Genomic DNA, 26,586 nt, shown 5'->3' on the forward strand with positions numbered 1-26,586 from the left:
AATATAAATCAATTCTCTTGAGAGATGGAATTTAATTTGTTTTGACTAAACAAATGAAAATTGTAGCTTCTGAAATGACCATGAATATATTTACCAGCGCTATCACACAGTCTCAGTTGGGAGTGAACATTACCCAATTAAAGCAGACATTCAGGAGTATTGCATTAAGTTTTACATGTTTATGGTAATTTGTGCATTACTTGTGTACGTTAAGGTCTATATATATATGTGTGTGTGTGTGTGTGTGTGTGTGTGTTTGTGTGTGTGTGTGTGTGTGTGTAATGGGGTCAGGCTGGTGTGTTTGTGGCTCTGCAGTGGTGTGGATCAGGAAGAGAAGGGTGTGGTCTAAACAGCTTATTGATTATAGTTGTTTTTAACGACTGCAGTTGTTGTAAATTGAAATGATGGCTGTTGGCTGGAGTTGCTGTGGGACTGGAAAGTGTGTATGTAAGTGTGTGTGTGTGTCAGGGAGAGATAAATTAAGCAGTATGTCGGAGTCGTTATAAATTACCCATATTAAGTATAATGTTCACAGTTTGTCCACCGTGTGTTTTTGCGTCTCTGCTCTTTGTTACATTCATTTTGATGCATGTTTATCTGTTTACTAGCAGTATATGTGAATGTATGTTGTTTTATTTTTTCTTTTGTGAGTTAGTGTGTGTGTGTGTGTGTGTGTGTGTGTGTGTGTGTACATCCATAATAAGTCTTTATATTGTCAGGGGGTAATGATGTAAATTGCTGCATGGGAGGCCTGAATGCAAAGCCAGGCTCTTTTCTCCCTGATGCCTGTATTAATGCTGTGTCCCTCTGGAGCAAAATCAGCTTTTCTGCAGCTTTTTCACTGTCAGGCCATTTTACCTGCTGCACAAATGCCGGTAAACCTCTTAAGTCCATTCTGCCCCATTTCTTTCTCTCTCCTCCTGACTAGTCTCAGAGGGATTCGCCAAAGACAAAGAAACAGCCTTTCCGGCTATTAGGGGCCATTTAAAGGTATCCCCATGTTGAACATGCTTGCAATATATTGCTGTCAAATGTATTGTGATGCCTGTGATCACTGTTTTAATACTTTATAGTCCCTGTTAGCTGCAGTGCTGCTCAGGGGTCTTTCTCATTTTTAAAAAGGATCTTTTTCGCTTTGGCAGACCATCTGTCGTGAGGATCAGATGATGTCACATGCTAATTTGCACATTAGCGGCCTCAAATGTACCAGTTTCACATTGTTTTAAAGTTTCATAAAGGAAAATGCGAGACTTTAAAGCCAGTTAAAATGAAATATACATGTGTCCAAATGAATAAAAGAGTGCAGGTCTGCCGGACAGGGTTGACTTCTTATGAAACAGCTCATCATGTGAAGACATCTGAAGTTAAATTACAGCTGGATAATTAGGAACATGAAGTTTTGTACACTAAAGACAAAACACTTGCTTGACATTGACGTCTAGTAAACAACAAAATGTTACAACTGATGTCCTCATCCACAGTAATCTGAGAGCTGTCATCATGTCTTCCCACTCTGCACGTTATAAAGTACAAGCACTCATGCCTGCTTTATAAATAAAAAAGAAAACAAAAAAAATACGGGACCTTTTGAATTTAATTACTGTTTCAGATAGACAAGGTTGCAACCTGATCATTACAACTTGAATGCGAGCAAATCCTAAAAAACAATACCACTGCAATTCATTGATCTGGGCTTTGTCCCTTCTTTAATTACTGCAATACAGCCTTGGAAATTGTTTTGTCCTGTTTCTATGACTTGCACTTTACTAGCACTTGACAATGCTCTGGAAAAGCAGCAATTCTGACACATTTGTTGTCTCTACATCGTCACATGACATGTTACCTTGACTACGTCTTCTTCTCTGTACCGTGGGTTCAACAGGAATTTAATTTTCTGAGCACCTGAGTTTTCAAGCCGCCACCACAAAGTTGAGTTACTAAGTCTGTGACATTAACTCAGTAACACATGGTGAAACATGCAACATCACTTTTAGGAACTCACACTGGGTCTCTGAAGTGTTGTGCTCTCGTGGTATCTCACACTTCAGTTTCTTTGTCCTTGGTCCATTTGTGGTCTTGAGCTTGACCATTACATTATCTGCTATGGTTAGCTGTGACCTTGAAGTACCTCGCTCTGCTGTGTGCATCTATCTCAGAAACCTTGTCCAACAAGACAACTGCAACTCTGCGCTGTTTTGTTCCTACAGGGCAGAAATGTGAATGGAAAATCAATTACGTCTGTAATAAATAATCCTCTTAACATGAGGGAGTTTAAACATGGACAACAATGGCTTTTTTTTAAAGAAGATTTCATAGCTGAGGGCCAAAACTTTGTTCAGAAACAGCAGGGTACATCGCTCATACTCTGAGAAACAAAAAAAAAACAGGTGAACACACACAGTAAACACACACAGCTGATGATGAAGACAGATTGCAGAGGGATGAGATAAGGTGAGAGGTGAGGAAGAGGTTTTTGGAGTGATTTGTGAGCAATGTGTGGGTGTTTTTGCTGATGAAACGAGAGGAAATATGTTTTTTATACAGTTGCATTTTATATTTTAATGTTGCAACATACAGTAGAATGTGTATCCTTTTGAATATACGTAGAAAAACATTTTGTTTGTGTCTTTTGTGCTGTGTGTCCCCTTCATTAGTTGACATGGAAAACATATGTAAAAGTATATGTTCGATTTAAAGGTTCATTTCACCCAAAACAAAAAAAAGGGCATATTTTGCCACTTAGCCCTGACGGTATGTACTCGTGCAAATAGTTTTTAGTTGTTAGACATCTTAGGAGCGATAACAATGAATCACAAACTTACAAGACAATCTACGTACCACAAAATGTGTCATTACTGTGAGTCAGAATTAATCAGAAATGTGATTTCATAATCATAAATTGTATTGCTAATAAGAAACAATGACAGACTCACTCACTAAAAAAAACTACTTTGGGAATTCCAATTAATTTGTAATATTACTGAGATATTGTTTCTGGAAAGTCTAGTTGACTTTTCAAATGTAATATTTCAGTGCTTTGAAGAGCACAAATACATTTTTATTTTCCTCCATTGTATTTGGGTGGAGGCAGGTTCCTTAAGATCTCAACTCTTTAAACCAGAAACTGTCTGCATGATTAACCACAGGGACTAAATGAAAAAAAATATATGCTTCCTCTGTTGGAATTTGGGTGAACTGACCCTTTAAAATAATCCCACAGGATGTCTGAGTGTATCAGATCTGTGGCTCAGGACAGCAGAGGGCCACACACTGCACCAGCATCCCAGTGCAGAAAACCCTGCGATGATGGATGGTGCAGTCAGTGGATTTAGTGGTGCTGTAACATCCAGCGGGTTTGTCGGAGTTCAATTGAACAAAGTGCTGCAGAAACACTTTAGAGCACAAAAGGCCAGAAGCCTTTTTTCTCACAGGTTAATCTCATAATAACCTGCAAACCATATGGGTGATGGCTCGCATTGTGCTCAGTGTGTGTGTCAAAAGGAGATAGAGAACATGCGAGAATGTGTTTGGCAGGAATGAAATTGTTGGCCTTATGTAAGAGCTCTGAACATTGGCCTTAGGTAAGAAAGATGTTCATGCACAATTGTTGCATCAGTTTCACATGATGCGCCATAACACATGTGTGAGGAGAGCAAGGTTGCATAAGGGCTTGTTGATCTTGGTGCGTTTTGGTTGCTTTGTGAGAAACACACAGATAAAATAAAATAATACAGCTCCTTTTTAAAATCTGCAATTATTCAAAACTATTCATCTTTTACCTCTGGCCTGATGTATTCTACTTTTTCATTACCTGTTTAACCTTCTGCTTTTCTGTGTTTTGGGTAAGATGGAGTTACATAATTGAATATAAACTGAAAATGACTGCTGACATAATAAGTCATTTATTCTATATGTCAGGCTGAATATGTAAAAAAAAACCTTTCATTTAGGTCGAACTGGAGGTTTGCGTGTGTATCATTGTGTAGGTCTCATTTTATGTAATTGTGATATTGTCAACTGTGGTTGTGTTTACACATTTCACAATAAATTCAACAAAAATACATTTTAAATATGAGGATTTGCTGCTCTTGAAGATGTCATGTTAGGCTCTGGGAAATTGGAATTGGTAATTGTCATGTTTGAGATATAATTAAAATAAAGGACCACTGTGTTTACAAACACACAGCAGGTATTCATAAGAAAATATTCAGAAGGCTGTTTTGATTTTTATCTTCACCATCTGTATTAACTTTTCATACTCAGCCTTTTCTTCTCTGGTCTGTCTTTTTTCCAGATTGCCTTCTCGCAGCACAACAGCATCATGGACTTGGTGCAGTTCTTCGTCACCTTCTTCAGGTGAGTTTTTTTCCTGACAGTCATTTTTACTGTACATATATTGTGTTTGCTGCAGAGCACCAGGCTGCTCCTCACAGGGCTTTGCTGGTCCGCAGTACAGATCCCAGAGGCTCTTTGCACAACTGGGCCACAACATGAACTCATTGAGTTACAGTAGGTGGCAGCAGCCTCAGGCAGGACACTTAACCCTCGACGGCTCTGACGATCTTCTGCATCTGCTGTACAGCAACAACCAGAAGGAACAGGACGACTACAGAGAGCAGGGGATAAAAAAGATGCTGTTATGCAGTTATGGTGATTTGCAGGTCAAGTTATCTACTGTAGATTAAAACTGAGCAAAGGCTGTTTAGATGTCCAGGTTAATGAACAATCTTATCCTAATCACTCGCTCTGTTTCAACATGTACTTAGGAGCTGCTATTTGAATTTTTATGCTTAAAATTACTTAAGCTTTTCACCAAATTTAGCCCAGTATTTGACCTGCAAGTCACCAAGTTAGTAACAACCAGTTCATTTTCATTTGGGTTATTAGACCTTCCTACTTCCTGCTCACTCACTCACTAGAATCAAACCACCAGCGGTGCTGTTGGTAAATCAAACTCTCACCGATGCCAGTCAAGACAAGAGCAAACACATCTTTACCTTTGAGGGAAGCCTTCAGTGCTGTTGTTGCTCTTCTTTCAATGAGATATACCTTCAGTTCTGATATAACTGATGCTATAGCATCTATGCTAACCCCTTGAGGAGCCACCATTGTTATATTTAGACCAAGAGTCTCTCCTCTTGCTGGTTGTCACATCTTAAAGAAGCCTGCAGCTGACAACATTTCCTCAAATGTTGATTGGTCTGAACCACAGTGGTTCGGAAACATGCGCATAGTTTGAAGCCTGACGAGGTGGATATTCAAGATCAGTTGAGTTAATTCCCAGATATCAGAAATGTTGTGGCTCAGGTCTGGCCCACACCAGACATGTTCATCCAGCCCATATACTGCGTGGAATGATGGCACTTTGGTGGTCCACTCCTGTTTGCCAGAACTGAGCCACAAGCTGGCCACACCGCAGCTACATGTCGGCCAAGAGTGAACCGAATAAATCATTACGCGCGGTATGTGGGCCGGATGAACGGTCTGCTTCAATTTTGCTATCTGGGTTTTGAGTTCTGAGGTCAGTCAGGAGCCGAGATGCAACACAACCGCAAACAGACGTACTCACACACGCAGGTAAGGCGTCTGTTGCTAGCGACATCTTTAGCACGTGGACATCCAATCGGCTTCCCATCTGGACAGTCAAAGGATTATATCCTGGCAAGCCTGACGTAGTCGAGAATTTAGAGAAACAACTGTGTGTCTGCCGAAGTTAGAACATCCAATCTTGGTTACTCAGGATTTGAGCCGATTGAAGGCGGTTTTATACATCAGTGGAAACTGAATAGTGGTCAGTGTAATGGCAGTGAATGTTTTGTTGCTTGTGGTGTGGTAGCAAAACTATCTGCATGACTAGAAACCACTGGCAGTAAGTAAGGATGTTGGATGACCTGGTCCTGGAGCTGCTCGATGGCCAAAAGAGGATTGAGGAAACATCCTGTTGTGTGTTTAGATGTTTTCCTGTTTGTCTGTCTGAAGCAGGGTGTTGTTTATGTCATAATATAGATGCTAAATAAGCTTAAAGGTATTAAGAATCAATACTTAACTCCTAAAAGCAATTCCGACTCCATCTCCAATAATAGATAATAGTTTCCACAAGCATTGAGTCCACTGGAAACCAAACAGCGAGACAAAGCAGTGATTTTTTTTTGGGACTGTGTGAGAGACGTTTATGTTACAGCTCGTCATGCAGACAGACAGTGGATATAATGAGCGGGTGTTTTGGTGGAAGGAGTCTGGAACGAAGTCTGCTGTCTTCAGGCAAGATCCTGCCACTCAGCTACGACACCGGGCGAGTGTGTGTTTGTGTGTGTGTGTGTGCAGGGTCGCTTCCTGTATATGTACGTACGTACGCCCTCCTTCGCTGTGTGTGTCCGTGCTTGTGTGTGTTTGTGTCACTGTGCAGCCATGTGAGGAAGTGAGCCATTTTAGTGCCCACGGCCGGCTTCCGGACATCAGCGACCTTTAGGCCAGCATAGAGGGATGATGTCATCAGTAGGGGACAGCATCAAGTTTTGCCGGGAGAGTTCGGTGTTGACTTTGTGTGTGTGTGTGTGTGTGTGTGTGTGTTAGTCACTGCTCTGTTTATGGGTTGTTCTCTTCTGAACTGCACCAGACTCTGAGTGAGAAAAGGTTATGTGCTACAACTACAGGACGTTTTATACTTGTTGTTTATTTCCTGCCCTCGTTATATAATAAGTCATGTCGATGTATTCTCTCTGCTGGAAAAGGTATTTAGGCCCCTACATTTAAATAATGTAATAGAAGCATTTCTACAAAAGAAAAGTTTAAAGGAAATGGTTTTCAGTTTTTAACCAAACAAACCAAAACAGAAAATCTGTGTAATTCATGTGATAGGTCATGAAAAAGCCGTTAATTTGGATCGGACTTCATCCGGTTTGTCCCGTTGATGCTCAGTCAGATTAGGATCTGGGGACTTTTAGAGGCCAAGTTGACATACCAAGTGTTTTTTCACGTTCTTCAATTCATTGATGGTGTTGCGTATTCTCTCCTGCTGAGGGCCCACCGCCATCAGGAAGTGCCATTGCCATCTTGCGGGGCTTGGTCTGCAGCAGTGCGTGGAATACATTGAACTGTAATAAGATGATCATCGACCAATATGAACTCCATCTCTTTGTCCTTTTGAGGTTGCGGCTGACTGGTGTAGACTGTAATGCCAGGGGTTAGGGATTTTCCCAGACCCACTGGGAAAATCCTAAACTTCCCGACGGTCAGTCTGTGCCAACGAGCAGCAAAAGAGCCAGATACTTTTCTCAGGAGTAGAAAGGCGAGTGAAGCTCGACCTACAGAGATGAATGGTCACGCGTTTCTATTGACGAAAGATCATACCGCCAGTCTTTTTCCAGGATTTGTTCGGCCATATATCAACTCTACACTATAGCGTTTGAGCATGTCAGAGGTGCAAGTTTATGAGCTCATGTTTGTGCGTCTACATTACGTAGGTATGTGTGGGTCTGTGTAATTCATTCTTTTGGCTCCACTGTGCTGATGCAGTCAGGAACCAGAGTGCCAAAGAGCCTGAGTCATGACTCTTCCATTGTGTGTGAGTGTGAGTGTGATGGGGTAGCCTGTAGGCAGAACGCACAGTGATGAGATGCAGTCTGGCACCGGGAAGAGAAAGAGAAGAGGGAAAAGATATGCAGCAGAAGTGAAGTGATTGAAATGAGATACTGGAGAGATCTACCTGTGCTGTGTATCCAATGATCTCTCCGTCTGTCATCAAGGAAACACAAGCCCGAGAGATTTTTTTGTGTTTCATTATCAGGAAGAAACATTTACACTGAATGAGTATCTGCAAACAGTTCACTGCTAAAGCTCAGTGTTCGTACAGAAACGAACTGACTGTCAGCTCACTCTGTGTATTTCAAGGTTCATTTATTTGTCATTCTACAACACAGGGCTGCACAATGAAATGAAAGTTGTAGTCGCTTGATGTTACACAAAGTTCAGAGGATGAAGTTGAAGAGTATTTTCTTCTCCACTGCAACTAAAGTAACACGAGCCCTTGATTAAAGTTAGGAAAAGATTGTGGTCTGGTTTGGACTATGAACTATAGGAATAAATACTTTGACCTTTTGAATAATAATTCATTTAATAAGTCAGCAATTTAAATTCCCCCTTAAATGTATTTGAGGCATAATCTCATAATTTCATTGCTGCCATTGTCATTGTTGTTAGTGTGTTGCTGTTAATGGCATAATTTAAAGTGTAAGTACACTGCTGTAACGACCCAGAGGATATATCAGATGTGTGTTTATTAAATATTGACTTTTATTTCAGAAAATGAGGCCCAGCTGCTACTTCCTGTGTCTCGCTGATTAGCTCTGAAGTCTCCGTCTACAAAGATTTTGAAAAGTTTAAAACTCTCCTCCTCCTCCTCCCTCCATCCATCCTCCTCATGTATTCTTTCTCATCTTTGAGAAGGAAAGAAAAAAAAAAAAGGAAAATGGCCATAATTAAACAGCGTTTATGTCTCCGCTCTCCACAGTCTCAAATGCTAATTGGTGACACCACAGTTCAGCTTTGTCCAATTACTCCCAGCTCTCGCTCGCTTGATTAGCAATCCATTTCTCCTCTCGCTCTCCCCTCTCCCTCTCTTTCCCAAAACAGAGGAGAAGCTACTCGGCACTAAGTGGCTCATCAGACTCCCCGAGCTCACCCACTTCATTTCAAAATAACCGTCCCTCTTAACGTTCACTTCCACCATGAGTCTCTCTGTGGAGATTTGAGTCTTTTTGTTCGAGAAATATCTTTTATTTGTTTGCAGCTTTTCAGGTTTTTGAGTTGCTTCATTATTTACAAAAAAAAAAAGCAAAACCCACAGGCTCTTACACATGGAGGAGCAGGAGCGATGTGGATGAAGTTCAGCTTCCACAGTTCAAGGAGTATAAGTTTTTTTTTCTCCAAGAGGCAGAGCAGCCCATGTTTTCCTAAACAACTCAAAACACTGTTTGTTTGGACCTTTTGCTGTTTGGTGGTTCTGGCTCGAATTTATTTACAGCATATAGCCCAAATCACCAAACCTTGACTCAGATAAAGAAAAAAGGAAAAAAAAAACACCTCCCCCAGAAAAATACTGGAGTAAAAAGGAGAAAAATGGGTGAAAAGTCAAGAGGAACAAAAAAGAAAAAAAAGTCGTGACTAGAACTTGGAGAAAACTTCCTCTTTCAGGACAGAAGAAACTCTTATGAGTCTACAGGGTACCGACCCAAAAATCACAAAATAGCAAATTAAGTGGTCAGCGCTCGCAATTAAGTGTGTAACACTTTTAATTATCACAACAGCAGAAATAAACTCGAGCTCCAGGGTTTCCGCCGCAGTGTTGAGACATTTGTGGGTGTCGCCCTTAAAACAGAAGCCAGGAACCTGCCGGTGAAAACAACATCAAATACAAGCCAGTGAAATATTAGTACAAATAATTAACTTGTGAGAAGAAATATTTGTTTCTGTTCCTGCAACAAGCAACATGAAAATCTTCACAGGGAGAGGAAACTTCAGGGGTCACATTTAACGGAAAGTTTTTCTATCATGTTCAGTGTGATGCGTTTGAAATTAAATAACTAGATGTTATATTTATTACAGGAGACAGAATAACCACTTTGAAAATGCATTACTTTTATGTATAACACTTGAATAATAAACAGTTGTTGACACAGAAGTTCTCTTTACCTTTTACATGTAATAACTGAATAACAATAAATGAATAAATCAAATAACAAAGTCTGCATTCATTTAATTGAATCAGACTTTGTTATTTGATTTATTCACACTGACCCAACGTGATAGAAAAACTACAATTTGCATGTAAATAAAATATTTAAATTCAACGTTTTAGGCAAATTATTGTTATGAGTGCAAAGTGAGGCCTGTCGGACTGGTGGTTCGTCACTGTCAGGCTGCTGCTCTGTTAAATCAGGGTCACACCCACAAATGTCGCAGTAACGCTGCCTGAATGCAACTTTAGGTTTGTCAGACTTCTACAGGGACACGTGAAGCACTTCCCCTGACGTGTGAAATTGATTCAAGGCCTTCAAACTGAAAATCTTGAATAGTTTTAGAAAACAGTCCAGTATGGGATGGATGAGGTTTATTAGGATGTTTAGATATGTAAAGTGGCCATCTGGTTCACAGGCAAGCTTTAGACCACTTAATCACATGCTTCTTATTTGCTGAAATTAAGTTTGAAAAAAGACACAGATCCTCATGGCGTAAACCAGATAATTTTTATGTTGGAGGAGACTGAAGGCCTGCCTCTACACTGAGAGCTGATCTGCTGCTTGTGCAGATGAAGCATTGTTTCCGATTGTGTGCTATCTGTGACTCATGTTCAACGAGTAGCTTATTGATTTTTAGGTTTTTGCCCGCTGGGGTTCAGATGTTTCACTGTGTTCTCCTGCGTGTGTGTGTTTGGATTTTGTTTGTTTAAACTGAGCCACACACACATAACCGAGCAGGAACACGCCATCTCGCACTCTCACGTGGACCCTGCCTCGTTCTTACCCACATTCCCCGGTTGTTTAATCACTTCGATTGCTTTTACCTGTAGCTGAACATTCTTAAACCTCAGCCTATCAGGAGGCTCGGAGGAGTGTTAACAAACCCACAGGACACTCCCAGCCTCCCTCGTCTCCCCCTCTACCTCCTCCCCCTTCGTCCTTCCCCTTAATGCCTTGGTAATGGTGACAATTAGCCACTCTGCTCCATTGGTTGGATGGCTTCGCTCGGTGCCCTGTGGCCCATTAATGGGGGAGCTGAGGTAATACAGACTGAATGGGGAATCTTGGGCCTGATTGAATTTGAATCACAGCCAGTGGAGGGTTTTTAAAAAGGTGCGTTTGGAAAATGGAAAATCATTTCGGAGGAGTTACAGAGTGTATTCGTCTTTCCTGTAATTGTTTGGGGGAATATTCGGCCGGGGGACCCTGGCATATATCTCATTTCTGGCCTGTTGAGCTTGTGAAGGTATACAAATGGGGAAAGAGCTCAAGCAAGTGGAAGTATTGTGAACATTTTATATTTCACTTTAAAAATAAACAGATGTAGCATTGCAAAGTGCTTTCTAACAGACAAAATAAAATAAGCCTAAACTTGAGCTCCTCTCCCAAAACGGGTGAATAACAAAATCCTTCCGTCAACTCTGGTCCCTAACTTGAGCTCCTACCCACATTTACTGACACGGCAAGATGTCAACATATAACAAGATATGTTTAAGCGAGCAAGCAAACATATAAATGTAATTTAACAGTAAGGCTAAAACTCAGAAATGTCCGACAACGATGTCCCTTACCTCTCCTGTGGGTACGATAGCACACGGGAAGAGGTAAAGGTGAAACAGGTTGAATCACTTCTTAAAACTGCACATATCCACTTTATTGGTTCGTTCTCAAGTCTAGTTGGAAACTTTTCATGTGATCTTGAAGAATTCAGCAGTTGGAGTCTTGAAACCGGAAGGTTTTCATCCAGCAGCAGTAATAAGCATCTTGTCTTCATCACCGGAGGGGATTTCCTGGTCGTCGCGATGCGTCTGACTGCAGCTTGAGAGGTCGACTGTGGACTGAAGAGGTCATGACTGCAGCCTCTTCAGCAGACTGGGTCTGAAAATGTCACGCTCATTACAGCAGTAATACCCTTTACAATGCTGTCATCTTCACATAGAGACACACAGGAGGACACAGCGCGCACACACACACACACACACACACACACACACACACACACACACAGATGGATGAAGAGGAGGATTGTTTCGGAGCTGCTGTCCTCAGCAGTTTCTCAGGGACTTCCTGTTGTTAGGTCTTTGGGTGCGCTTGTTTTGAGCTCTTGTCAGAAGTTCTGGTTGAGAAAGGAGCTTTGTGTTTGGCCAGATAACTTTGCCCTCCAGACATTGGACTTTGAGGCTTGAATATGTGTGTGTGTGTGTGTGTGTGGGTGGGTGTGTATCAGTGTGTACATGGGAGCTTGTTCTTTGTTAGAGAGCATCATGTCGCTTGTTGACCTCTCGCTGCCCTTTGCTGTCCTACAATCCCCAGCTGCCTGTGGTCACCGCGGTCTTGTATCTCACCACAGATTTCCTGAGAATGTCTTTCTCCTTTGTTGCCTTCGCTCACCGAAAAAGTGAAGCTTGAGGGCAGTAAATTAGTGTGAAGATATCGCTCTATGGTTGTATTGTGTTTGTGCGATTTTCCTTTTTCCCCCCTCTTTTTCCTTTTAACACTTGAAGGTGTTTAAAGACAACTACAAAGTGATGTTTGTGCAGATGCTGGATTCTGAGTAGAGATCTGTAATGTGGAGAAATTGCCCAATTATTGGACAGCGACATACTAGGACAACTACAAAGACACAATAAGCATGAAAGCATGTTTCTAGTGGGTTTTTCTGGTAATTATTTTTTCATTCCGTTTATTTCTTGTCACCAGCAGCTTCCTCTGATAGTTGTAATGCCTCGTTATTGAATGTTGGCTACATCCACAATATGTTATTAACTCCTGCTCTTTTGACTTGTGCCCCCTGAAAAGATTAAATACGCCTCCGAGAAGAGAGCGGCTCAACCACATGCTTATTTTCCTGTCCACTTAATGTCAAGTATTTTACAAGAAAACAGAAAAAGTCCAGAGATCAGGTTGAAGAGCAGAAATGTTTGAAATCGTTTCCAGCCAGTGAGATTTATCACATGCATGTGATGATCGTACAGTTGCAGCTGCTGAACGTATTTAATCATCTCTCTCAGGCATTTACATGTATTTATTGTATCCAGAGTTCAGTAAGTCCCATGAGGCCACACAGGTGATTTGTTGGCATTTGGCACCTGGTCAGATTTAAACTCTTACTCGCTGTACTGTGTCCACTGAGACTGAAGGTACAGAAGGAAAAATATTATCACATGATCAGTTTAAGATGATTGTCAGCTATCCATGCTTTGCTTCTGAGTACACAGAAATGATACAGACACAACTTTACGACCCCTTCACAATGGTCTGTTTCCTGCAGACTGAGGTTTTGAAGCTCACAGATGAGCTCGGAAAAACTTCCAAAAGTGATCCGAAAAAATGACCACAAATGGTTTTTGGTAAGGAATCTACACTTCATCCAACAGCAGTTTGAACATTGGCATTAGAAGAGTGATCATTAGAGGAGACCGAGCCAATCCCACGGATCATATCTGGGCCGGTCTCAGCATATTTTGATGGATCGGTCCGACTAAAACAAAACCAAACATACTCTGATCCTTTATTTACTAGAACTTGTTGACCCCAGCTTGCTAGTGTTTTTATGACCGCTCCAGTCCCAACAATATACAGTACATGCATGCATGTATAGTAAGAAGGTGACTTGTCAATACGTCAGAAGGTCGTTATAACTGTTGTCATGATAAAGTGCCCCTGCAGTGGAAACTCTTTAATTTCCTGTGCCCTCAGCTCAGATTTGAGTGGGCAGGTCTATATTTGCTTGACGCTCTGTTCTTTGTTTTGTAGTGGCGCATCCCATTACCACTTTTAATAATCGCCAGTGTCATTCATGAGTCATACTAATTTTGAGCTGCCTGTGGGAAGGATGAACACGTCAGAGTCCATCCTCGATTATAAAAGCTCTGTTTTTGCTTTCCACTTTCTCAGACAGTTATCCCTCCTCTCTCCTGTCGTCTGTGTGTTACTGTGACTTGAATCTCAACACTTTAACTTACGCTGGTGGAGAAGGATGGCAGGTCGACATAGGGGGACACATTTTGGTCCTTTTTGCTGACAAAGGGGAGGACGTCCCTCCCCTCGAGTGTTGTGAATATGATATCTCTTTCTCTTAACAAAGAGAGAAACTAACTGTGGTCATATGCCGAAGCTGTTGTCACTAAAGTTAATGTCATGAGATATTCAGTGTCAATGTGAAACCTGTCTGCTGTGGGGTTAAAGTGCTCTCTGTAGCTGGTGTCTGTACGTAGCCAAAGATGGTTTGTGAGGGAAGAAGCCTCACTCTACTCTGACGGGTAGACTTTGTGTTTCAGTACTCCAAAAAAGTGAGATACCTTTTCTAACAGATCACTCCAAGTTAAACCTTGGCAGGCCAGCGCCTAGCCTGGCAGCATCGCAGATGTCAGTGTGTAAATGTGAGTGTGGATGTGTGAAAGAGAGGCACAATTGTAAAGCCCTTTTGTCCGTTAATGTAGAAATGTGCAGTGTAAATGCTTTCCATTTACCATCGAGTGAGGCACAGCTGTTATTTCAGTGTGTCAGATACATATTTAGTCACCATTTAGGTGTCAGTTATAAGCAGGACTCATCATCAGCAGAGTCACAAAATTAAAGGACTGTAATGAAATCAGAAATATGTCTCCCACTCCACAATAGAAACAGAGGAACTGACTGGAGAACCGGTGCATCATTCGGTCAGGACGATGTCAGTCTGTGACTACCTTTTTGCGTATTTTCTTTGCTCTACGCAGGAATCATTGATTTCTGATTGATTGACAGACTGATCCCATGTCTCTGTCCTCTCTCCAGCTGTTTCCTGTCTCTGTTGCTGGTCGCCGCCGTGGTTTGGAAAATCAAACAGACCTGCTGGGCCTCACGACGCAGAGAGGTAGGACACATCGTCATCATCTTGTGTGTCTGGTTGTGTGTGTGCGTGTGACATGCATTTTTTTTTAAAAACATCAGTGTGTCACAATATGCATATACGCTATATGCAGACGTTTGTTTACAGTACATGTTGTCAGGCTGCTTCCCTCTGCTGCACATAAGCTGTTTGATGCAGCTTGCCACATCGAGGACGAATGTAAATATACACTGACGCATCCCCCCCCCACCCACAGCTGTGAAGGGTGGGTTAATGTCACCAGTCCTGAAAGAAAAAAGAGAAGATCCCTCAGCTTAACGAGCGTCGCTGTGACGATAAACAAGGCCATCCCCCTTAATTAGTGCTCCTCATGAACCAATTAACTCAGACGAAGTGATGCTAAACGAAGTGGAATGGAGTGATATATCACTTAAAGCCCCAACAGATGCCGCCTCATTTCATATTTACTCCTGACCCGTCCCATACACACACACACACACACACACACACACACACACACACACACACACACACACACAGTTTATACCCGTTATCAGTTCACCAGCTTGACTTGTTTTGGGTCTTATCTCTCTCTTCAGTAATAACCCATGGTCTCTGTCTCACTTGTTAAATGTTTTTTAAGAATTTTTCTCAGTGTTTTGTTTTTTGAGTCATCAGGGAGGAATCAGTGTTGCTTATGAGCAGCGATGATAATAGTCTGTTTTTATTGGTGTAATCCGCACACGTTCCAGAGGGAACTATTGTGCTTAAATACACTTGTTGGTTTGTGGTCCCCCCTCCCGCCACTGCTGCTGACATTATGCAGAAAGCCCTGCTGCTTTCATGTGCAAATTAAGTTTCAGTATTTACACGTGCAAGGAGTTTTAACCGGTTTATGAGACAATCTCCATTTAATACTGATGCCCTGACTTACCTGCATAAGAAACAAGACCATCAGCGGCGGCCACGCAGAGAAAAGGCGCAGTTTTTCCGAGTGCTTTGAGTTGAAAATCTCTCTCCTTTTCAGAAAGGCGCTGGTGACGTCACTGTCACTCTTTTTCTGGCCTAGGAGATAATATTCACTGTACTTTTTGTCTCCTGTGGATTATGTCATGCACTCATCCTTGCTCTGATGTCCCGATGTCAAATAAAAAACAAACAGCAACACTGCAAAGGGGCAGTGTTGATCATTCAGCGGCGGTTGCAAAGATATTGTTGTCATCGAGACAAGACGTTTTTTCTCTCATCGCTCAAGCGCTTCATCTCAGCGCTTCTTTTCTGCTAAAAAAGAAGAAAATGCTATGTGGACACGATCCCTAACTGGGTCTGATTTGCTGCAAAATCAGACAGGCAGATTTACAGCACAGAGACAGGAAGAGATCTGTCCAGTATAAATGAAGCAGGAGGAGATGTATCTTGAGTTTTTGATGCTATTTTTTGTTGTAATAGCTGATACTCGGGCAGGATCAGCAAAGAGAGAAAAATAAAAGCATTGATCGAAGAACAAAAACACACAAAAAAAGGGATGAAAACATCAACTTGAGTTAGTTGCTTTAAAGATACGAAGTAAAGTATGAAATGGCTGGTGGAGTTTTATTAGCTCGGGAGGGACTTTGCACTGAGTCAGCAAATGCACGGTCAAGCTAACTAACTTTACGGCAGCAGTTATTTAGTGGTGACTTTAGCAACAAAGCTACCGGTATCTGTCTATTAGGAAACTCCATTACACACCTGGGTACTGCAACTGGCCTTCCTCAAAAGCTCGGTCCGGTGATGTTTAATGTCGGCTGCTGGTTAGCAAGAGCAAGCAGTTACTTTAGCAACCAGTAAAGCTATCTGACCAGAGCTGAGGCAGCGTGCAGGATGAGTCATCAACATTTTCTATTGTTTTCCAGGTAGTTACAAACTCTAAAATACCAATAAGAATACCTACAACATGCTTTTAAGATAAGATAACCCTTTATTAGTCTCACATGGGGAAATCTGCAGCATCTTGTTGCAGTCGTTGGGCCTGGTGGTGGCGTACAGGTGAGATATAGAGCAGTTGCTCCCAACCTTTTCCTGCAGGGCTCCCCAGAGTGATTGCTGGTTGTCGTGCTGTCCCCAAATGGCTGAAGGTTGATTCAATACATGTTTGAACAAAAACAATAACAACTGACATAATACGCCTGATATAAAGGTCGTGTACATGTGAAATAAACCGATTCCTCTGTTTGCATCCTGAACAGTATTTGTCACCTGTATTTGTTCATGTTATGGGGTTGAATGTTGATGGTGTAGAGACTGATACCTGCCCCGTGATGTGTGTTTATCCACCTGTGACCTGACTCGCTGGGTGTTTGTTTTGCCTTGTTTTCCCCCGGTGGTGAGGAGCAGCGCAGGGCTGCTGCTGCCAGGCCGGGCCGACACTCAGCTACATTATTTATGAGAGCCAGCCTCATATCACAGCAGAACCGCAATGCTGCATTTACTGCACAGTTGGTTTATTTACCCAGACTTCCTGCTATGTCGTTCTGTCTTTCTCTCTCTCAGTCTCTCCCTGTTTTTGTCCTGAGGGCTGTTTTCTATTTTTTTTTACCATCTCTCCCTTAAGATAACAGAGGATCTAATAAATGGAAACTCTGCCTTCGAGGGAGAAATCATCACTGTAGGAACTCTTACGATTAACTTTACTTTCTTTCCATCATTTTCTACAGTTAATGTCCTATTTGAATTGAAATCAGTTACTTTTTTCCACCACATGATTAATTCATCATGAAGGGCACAAAGGAAGCGAATGGGACGCCCTCAAAGTGTGATCTTTCACTTTGAGGCTGCTCGAGCAGTGTCTGAATAAAGAAAGAAGAGAAAACATTTAATAGATTTCACTGAGTAATGGTACTCAGCCAAACTCAGAGGGAGACCATGACATTTCAAAAAAATTTATTTAGTTCATTTTCTTCAGCAGTCAGTTGTTACATTCCAGGAAACTCTTTCTGGGTTTGTCCTTTTGAGCTTCCCTAAAAAATGTCACCAGTGAATCCGACTGCTGCGAGCCACCGAGCCACAATACAAACTATGTTAATGAGCCGGGTGCCAGCAGAGAAGCCCGTTAACTGAAACAGGAACGCGGCCTGTTGCAGGCAACAAGCAGACAAATGTTTTAAAATGTCAGATTTCATGTCTGGTGTCATCATGGCTGATATCAGAGTAAGAACCAGTTTTAGCTTCAGGCTGTGGAGCAGGATGGTGAAAATGAAAGAACTGGAGAAGAGGAAGATGGAGAAAGTCTCTGAAAAATCTCTTTAAATGCGTTTCCATCAGCAAACATTTGCTTTACAGGGAGTATATCGTTTTTTGGTGATAATCTAATATATATTTTCCATCTCATTAGGCTGGTTGTTGATAATGATGTATAAACATATACATTTTCCACCTAATTGCAGAGACCATCAAGTCTTTCCTGAACTGAAATGATTATGCCGACTCTAACTATGACGGCCCACTGTCAAATGCTTACAATGCAAGTCTTACGTGTGCACACACTCTGTCATCAGCCTTCTGCCGTACGTTGCGTTATTTGGTCTGTATTGCTGCACGTTTTCTGAAAGCTTACGGATACAGACCAAAGGAGCAGTATCTCGGGTAGTCGTGGGCAGTGAAGCAGTGTAGCCCATAGTTTAAGAGCAGAGGAAGAAGTTTCAAAAAAGGCAGGGTTTTTTGAGGAGAAGTTGCGAGAGTCTCTACTCTGACCCTGTTTAGTGGTGACTTTTCAATGAGACAACAGCTGTCTGTGACAAAGGTCATTTTTCGTCTGTAATTGAACAAAATCACAGGTTGGTCGATGGTCAACAGTGGCAATTTGCTGCTATCTGGGGCATTGTTAATGGAAACCTAAGCTACACCTGCCTTTGCACTGTGCTGACCTGAGAGTGAGCTAAACTCACTGCTGAGCATGTGTCGAATCAACAGCTTCTTTTCACCCACAAAAGGTAATATTTCCCAAACATAATCAGACCTCAAGCATCGAGGGGGCAGATCATAAAACGCACATATGAAGATGATGAAGAGCCTTTTCACTTTCTACCTTCATCGCTTCCTTGTAACTACGTCAGCGGTCCCACCGAGCTCTGCAGGCTCTTCTTCAGCAGGCCACAGCCCCACTTACCCTGCACCGCCGAGCGAGAAATTAACAATGCTAATCAATGAAGCCGAATGCTGTGTTTTTTATCATCTCCTTGTGTTGATGTATGAACTGCTGGGCTGATTATTATGGAGATAAACTGGTGTTGTCAGGTGGCTCGGAGGGGAGATGGTCAATACAGGCAGATATTGTTGTTGTAATATAAAGAAGCAGTTATTTACTGACCAGCCTGTGTGAGAAACTTTAAACAGGGTTTATTTGTTGCTCCAATATAACTACAGTTTTTCCTTTTATTATAAAAAGATTTCCAACAAACAAACTGTCTTCATTTTGTCTTTACTGATGACCTTATTTGATAATCAGGATAATTGATGTAGACTCAGACTAAAGTTTGAATAAACTGTCTTCAGTGTTGGATTCTCCTAACTCCTCTCACCTTAAAATAAAAAACCCAGGAGAAGTTTTACACATTTCTTCAGTTTGTTTCTGTGTAGCGTGCAGCAGTAACAGGTCATCAGAGTTAACGTTCATCAGTATGGACGGTCACATCGCTGTAGTTATCGGCATAGTAATTGCTCTTGATGTGGACAACCATGAAGACTGTAAACTACTCTTACTTCATTCTTTAGTCTGTGTTTGAAACCGTGGTGTGGTTGTGAAGAGGGATTATTTTGGTACAGAAGCTGCAGGAGAAAAGCTTAGCCTCAGTTGTTTTTATGTTTTTTTCAACCCTTGAACAAGAATTAATATAGTCAGGCTGGTATCCCAGGAACTGTGCTCATATTGAGATTTTAAAAACACTGGCGTTATACCTTCTCTAATAATCAAATCTAAAGGTTCACATTAATCACAAAGGTTTGGGCCTGTCACATGTAATGAACACAGATAGATTTGACAGCCGCTGCTTTAAAGGTTAAAATAAATACTTTTGAAACTCAGGTTAAAAACATGGATGCAGCATCACATTGGCAGGTGGTCTGTCTCACAGTTAGAAAGCTCGTGCCCCCTTTGGACCGAGCTGTCAGATCTGCAGCACAGCTCACAGATACGATCCAGCTGTTCAACACTTCCAGCTGCCTTTAACTAAAAATAAAAAGAAGTTTGTGCTGATGCATCATGATTTAAAATATTATTGTGTCAATATCAGTTCTGTGGGGTTGTAATATTAGAAAATAAAGTAGCTCTTTCTTCAGCGTGTAGTGTGAAGTGTATCATCTGCTCGCTGCTCCGGATCCTCGCTGCTCTCCAGAGAGCCGGTCTAGTGGGGGAACCACGGCAGAAGGTGAAAATGGGATCTCTTCACTGTTAATTATGGATCACAACCAGCCACAAGACTACAGAGAAAACTGGGTATTAATAGAACCACAGCTTTATGTTAATTGCTTTCTCCTCACACTCCTTTTTTTTTTTTTTTATAACCAACAATCATTTTTGGATATGAGATCAAACAATCAAAAGCTACTTTGAAATTCTAATGCTGATGCGCAGAGACAGCCTGCGCAAGATGTATCTGGTTTTCCCCTAATAGGGTTGCCCCTCTGAAGACTCTGTGTGTGGATGTGTGTGTGTGTAGATGTAAGTGTGTGTGTGTTGGGGGGGTTGCATATTGAGGCTAATATTGCCTCTCGGCTGGATAAATAAGTCAAAAGACAAATGAAAAAGCTGGAAAGACAGCCAGCCAGAAGGACAAGATTGAGGTCCTCTCCTCCCCTGTTGACTTTATTCAGATCCATTTTTCATCATTCTTCTACCTTGAAATCTGTCAGATGAAATAACTAATTAAGAAACTCAGACACAACTTTTGGCCTCGTCAGCAAAGCAGAGACTTGTTTCATAAATCTGTATGAATGTTAAGTAGACCTTCACCGTACACATTCGATATCACAGAGCTCACCTATATGTGTCACTGTAATGCCTGCTTTTCTTTATTTTCTTAATTATATCCTCAATGTTTGTGCCTTGGCTGTTGTGCATGTTTTAACATTATGGATCACGATATATAAGAAGGGTTTTGTTACCCTCTCTGGTTAAAAGCTGCAAGCCAGCTGCGACCACACAAGTTAATATTGTCTGACCTGTAATGACATGTGATGTGATGGTGTACACGATAACGTCACTGCAGCGAGCTCACACGTTAAATTGCAGGACAGCTAATATTAGATTTTCAGCTGCTATTAAGTTAAACTAAGAACTGAACCATGGGGGGAAATATCAGATAAATAGTTTTGAGTTCTCGTGTCCAAAACTTTCACATCCTGAACAGGACGTTCTTTTCAGGGAGCAAACCCAACCTCTCCAAGAGTTCCCATCCAAGGACCAAACCCTAAAATGCTGGGCTGGTCCCTAGAGAGTGTAGGATCAAGCCGTCCAGCTCCACGGGGAGTTTGGTGTCTCTGACAGCAGCTGTATCATTGTTTTTGTGACCATGAAGTGCCCGCGCACTGTGCAGCCACCGACTGACCGCTAAAACCTTTTTGTGAATGCACGCTAAAAGGCCGAGGATCAGGGGGAACGAGGGGAAAACAAATAGCGAGAGAACGCTGAAGTTTTATGTGTTTTTCTCCCCTGTGTTTGTTATTAAGCTTTTATGTACATTAGTAATGTTCATAGACAAAGTAGTAAAAAAAAGTCCTGTTATTTCAAATATAGTCAGTTTAACAAGACAAACTCTTAAAATGTCTCAATAAATATGGTCCAGAAAACAACCTGTGGCCTAATATGAACATAAATAACCACTGAGCACATTTATAAATGTACAATAAAGTCTGTTTGTTCAACAAAACAAATAATAAATATGAAAACACAACAGAATTACTGAATATGACAATATTTAAAAAATGATTATTTGAGTCCATGAGCAACACTTTCTACGTAAGTCCTCAGCTCCATGATCTTCTCTGCCTCACTGACGATGAACACTTCCCGTCCATCTGTCTCTCTATAAAACTTTGTTTCTCTCACTTTGTTCATTCATCTGCTTGCTGGGTCTGGTCTGAAATTCACATCAGAGGCAGATGTTGCCACGTTTCTCGTCAACAAGTTGTCCTAAAGACTGTTTTTTTTCTTCACTATTTTGCAGCGCGGCCAACTTTCAGCCTGCTGAAGACTCAGACGGGCTTCACTCTGAGCAGATTACACTGATTAGATGAAGCTTGCTGTTGGCTGACAGCACCTCCTGACCTCCGCTGTCTCCACCGTCATGACAGCAGCTTCCCCTCTCACATTAATTTTCTTAAATTAGATGTTTGCGATCCTCTTGCACGAGGCAATTAACATATTGTGTCATTTTTTCCCCTACACTCATTAAGGAATTACACTTGGAGATGCTCCACTCTGAATAACAGGAGGGTGAGAATGTGCAGCTTAATGAAGAGAGCTTGATTAAAATTTAAGTTTTAAGGCTGTTTTGTTGTTTCGGACTTGTCAGCGCCGCGCTGCATCCAATAAGCTGGCTTGTGGGGCTAATTATGCTGCTGTAAATGGTTTCCCGAGGTCTCTTACAGTCTAATTTCAACGGCTCGATGATGAGTTAAGGTACTTAGGTTAATTTTGATGAAAGCTTGTGCCAGAATTATGGAGTTTTTAAGCCAAAATCCTTTCATGAAGACAGCAAGAAGGCAATTTGTCGACATACAGTACAAAACAAATAACTAACAAAAGTTTAAGCAGCTTTCTTTTCTTTCCTTTTTCCTTTTCTTTGAAGAAAAACTGTTGTTATTAGATCTGTGAGCTCTGCAGAGGTGATGTTGTGCTCTGATTGCTCGGTCCTTGGCGACCACACACTCCAATCTGCAGTTGCAGAGATTAGCATGCCCGGACCAGTGAACGCCAGAAGCACTTGTGTATGTCTGTTTTTTTTTTTTCTGTCTGTGCTGTACAGTATGTGTGTGTGTGTCTCTCTGAGTCCCCTTATTTAGCTGGCATTAATCGTGGTGGCAGATTAGTAGACGAGGTTTAATGTGGCCAAGCATGGCTGGGTGTCTGTGGAGGGCCGCTGTGCAAACAAATCAAAGGGATGAGACAGGAACACACACACACACACACACAGAGACTCACACACCGCAACAAGCCACCATGCTGCCTGTGCTTTAACCTCAGACCACAGAGACTTGTGTTGTCACATTAACAAGCTGGCCACTGTACAAACATACAGTTTATAACTACAAAAAAAAAGTATTTACCCTGAGGGGTACTTAAAAGTGTTTACTCCACGATGAGGTTTACATAAAATCAGAGGTCCGGACCAATGAAGCAAAAACACGTCAACAGAAATATTTCTCTTTACGTCGTTTCTTGATCAGCTTTTATTAACTGAACCAAGGAGGTTTTGTTTTTGTCTGTTTGTTGGTTGGTTTGTCAGCAGGATTACACAAAAACTACTGAACGGATTTCATCAACACTTGGATGGAGGATTCAGATTTTTGAGTACTGATGCTTGTGCATGATTAAAAATGTGTAGGGGAGAGTTCTGGGGATTCAGCAGGACAGTGAAGGACAGTGAAGAGTTGAGGAACAATTATTTAATTTCTGTATTTTTTCCAAAATAGTTAGAGACATTAAACATTTAGTCTGTTTTATTGTTCTGATTATTTCTGGCAACATGTCCAGGATAGACCTTCGCATTCAGCTCAGAACAAGGCCTCGCTGAGCGATGCCGCACATCAGATGCTTCCACCATGTCAGATGAGGAAAAAGGATAAAACATTTTTCCAACATGTTGAAGCAGAATAAATAGTTGAAATTCATTTTCATTTCAGTTTCCGGTGATACTGTTTTCATTTCAAATAAAGATGGCAAACGGCTACCAGGCGACTCATTTTGTGCAAAGTGCATTAGTTCAAAAGTCTGAGTGCTTCAAACAAGGACGACAATCCAGGCGCTCAAAATATAAGAAAATGTAATAAAAGAGGTCGTTCGAAATCTGTGATGATGCAGAAAAAATATAATCAAATAAATTTACATCAAAAAACTGAGATGAATAATCAGGATCAATGAGAAGAAATCATGAAAAGTAAAAAAAGCTGCAATGTAAACATGAATGCAAACCAGTTTCCTGTAATGTATATACACGTCTGTGTTGCATAGAGAGTCTCTCTAAAATCCCATGGAGTCTGTGTGTTAAAGTATTTTGTGTGGCAAAAAAATGATAAACATCCATAAAACCTCCGTCTCCTCAGTTGAATTTTAAAGTTGTGTTTACCGTCTCGTCGAGAATCCAAAACATGAGACATGTTTAAATGTTAATGACGCGTCGCTGCTATCAGCGCGGCCCAGGTGACCGCCGTCGCCATCACAGATCCAGATTAGCTTGAAGGTGGCGGCGTTCAGAGAGGAATTTCATCCGTGCCGCACCGCCACCAGCAAAACTTCAAAAGCACCGAAATGAGAGAAACAGGAGGGGGGAGGCAGGAATGAAAAGACACCGAGAGGAGAGGTGGGAGGGGGAGTTTTTGTGAGGGACACAGCAAGGACATCTCCCCGGAGCCATATGGTGGTTGAGAAGGTTTTATACGGTTGTGTTTGTCTGTCTGTTCAGTTTAGGATTTTTACCGGAAAGCGCTGCAGGCCGGCCGTCTGTAATAATAGATCTCCCTCCCTCCCCTCCTGTTTTACTACCCTCACCATCTCTCTGTTTTTTTTCTGCCTCTTCGTTTCCGCTGCTATCCCAGAAATCTGCTCGCGGTTGTCACTGTGACTGATGGGCCAGTGTTGACTCGCGGTGGGGACGGGTACTCTTAGCTTTTATTAATAACTCCACACTCAACCAGTGGCTTGACTCCTGGACCTTTTTACTCCACGGGCTGTTTGTTTTGTCCTTGTGTGTGCTTGCGTGTCCACGCAGGTGATTAATGTTAGAATCACTGTCGGTGTGTGTTTTAGCATTTTATGTCTGAGAGTAGAGACTGAATGACATTTTGACACTTGAACCGAACATATTGTAATAAAGTAAGTCTACGTAATTAATAGTTTGGAGCAGTTATCGACTTTGCACCTACTCACACACATGTAGTGTAGGACAGTATTTAACACCAACTTCAAGACTTTGAAAAATTGACATAATTTTGTGAATTGGAAGCTTTTTTTCCCCAATCAATCAGGATGGATGTTGGGTCGAACTTTCAATAATCACCACGCCACTGTCGCAGCTATGAGTCAGAGTAAGTTTGACCTGTCTGTGGGAATAAGTGATGTTTTTGCCGTCCATTTCATCTATGTGTATGTCTGACTCGAATCATGATACTCACACAGATCTGATTTGCTGAGTAGGAATCACCCGAGTGCTTTTCAACACATCTGATTGGTCTGTGAGTTTCCTGGGCCGACAATGATAAGCGTCGTAATAGAGACGCTCTGTCAAAATGGAATAATTCTCAATAATTTATCAGTTATAGGTGCAGATAGGAAGACGTCCGGGTCTGGGTAGAGATCTTGGGTGGATGGAGAGGGATGGCATTAGGACACATTATTGTCATTTTGCTAAGAGGGTCAGCTTCCCCCTCGAATTGCTTGCTGCCCCTAACCTTGACTAATACCATTTTTTTACACCAAACTCAGTGCATGGGGCAGGTTTTTTTTAAACGCAAATAAATCTACTAAAAACTTGACAGTCAATGAGTTTGCTTCTCTGACACCTGGAAACAGGGAACAGTAGAAAGCAGCAGATCACAGGACTCATGAGACTACATTCAGAATATTTTTTAAAGAGAAGTCTAGATACAAATGTAGATATAATAATTTTTCCTGGAGCTGATGATGGAAGTAGCTGAAGAGACGTCTTTCACTTTGTGCAGAACTGATCGGGCATCTGGCAAAGATCTGTTATTGACATGGAGGCCCGTGTCGATGTCACAGTACAGTTGTGACTTTTAATTCAGTCTGTATTTCAAAGTCAGTGCCAACCGAGGGACGTTTGCGAGCCGCTGACACAGAGATGGATGGAAAAGTTTTTATTAGCTTGTCCACCTCCGACTACTGCCGAGTCATTTGTCACAAGAATGACTGCAAATTACACCCTTTCACACTCAAGACAAAGGAAAGGTGTTAGTGGGTAATGTGTTTTTTTTATACCCAGTGTGAGAGGGGTATACGTTCTCCGAGTTTCCTCCACACAGCAGAACATCGTTACCTGTCTCTGCTGTGGATCATCTCTGAGCCTCACATCCTATAACTGAGTCCCGGTAGCTGACATGGTGCTCCACATGTAGAAAGCGTCGCGAGGATCAAAGCTAAACCTCCGGAGAATGTTTTGAATTTTAAATTGTATGGATGCTGTCGGTGGCAGTAGAGCCCAGAATCTTTAAGCTCCATCTCTTCATACGGGGGCCACTGTGGGTGTGTGAGTTCGGGGACGTGTTGCTAAACATATCTTTGGACTAACGTAATCCTTGTCCTATCATAAACCAGTGGACAATGATGATCCTAATCCCGCTCTAAGAAGCTTTTCATAAACTGGAGGCACACGCTCACACACTGTGGTGCTCCTGCAGAACTTTGGATGAGAGCTGTGAAGTATACTTTACTGTACCTTCCTAAATGTGGGATCTGGATTTTAAAATGGTTGTAGACTCACTGCAGGTCGGGTCCCTGCAGTGAAATACTGTAAGCAAGCTTTGAAGTGTCGGGATTTTAAGGAGGAAAAATACAGTAACGCTTTATTTGTTTGCTTGGAAAGTTGTATTTCAAATTCAAAGCAGTCTTAGTAAAGTTCTACATAAGATATTAAACACACTTGATACTCAGGAATCATATTCTCAAAATGATTTATAGATGTTTTTTTGTTGTAGATTATTTTGCACGTAGAGGCATCTTATTGAATACATTCATAAAAGTCCTACAGATTAATTTTTTTTAGGGGTCGATGTGTAAAAACATCCAACTATTCACACAAATCTTTA

General features: G+C 41.6%; 1 protein-coding gene across 1 annotated transcript in view; it reads left to right on the forward strand.

Moving 5' to 3' along the window:
- atrnl1a (attractin-like 1a) overlaps positions 1–26,586 on the forward strand; it is a 267,713-nt gene that overhangs the window by 129,760 nt on the left and 111,367 nt on the right. The window contains exons 26-27 of the mRNA XM_073481267.1: positions 4,295–4,356; positions 14,514–14,592. Coding sequence (XP_073337368.1) covers positions 4,295–4,356; positions 14,514–14,592 — 141 coding nt within the window. The remainder of the gene's footprint in view (positions 1–4,294; positions 4,357–14,513; positions 14,593–26,586) is intronic.

The sequence above is a fragment of the Pagrus major genome, chromosome 15 (assembly GCF_040436345.1).
Source record: "Pagrus major chromosome 15, Pma_NU_1.0".
Lineage (NCBI taxonomy): Eukaryota > Metazoa > Chordata > Actinopteri > Spariformes > Sparidae > Pagrus > Pagrus major.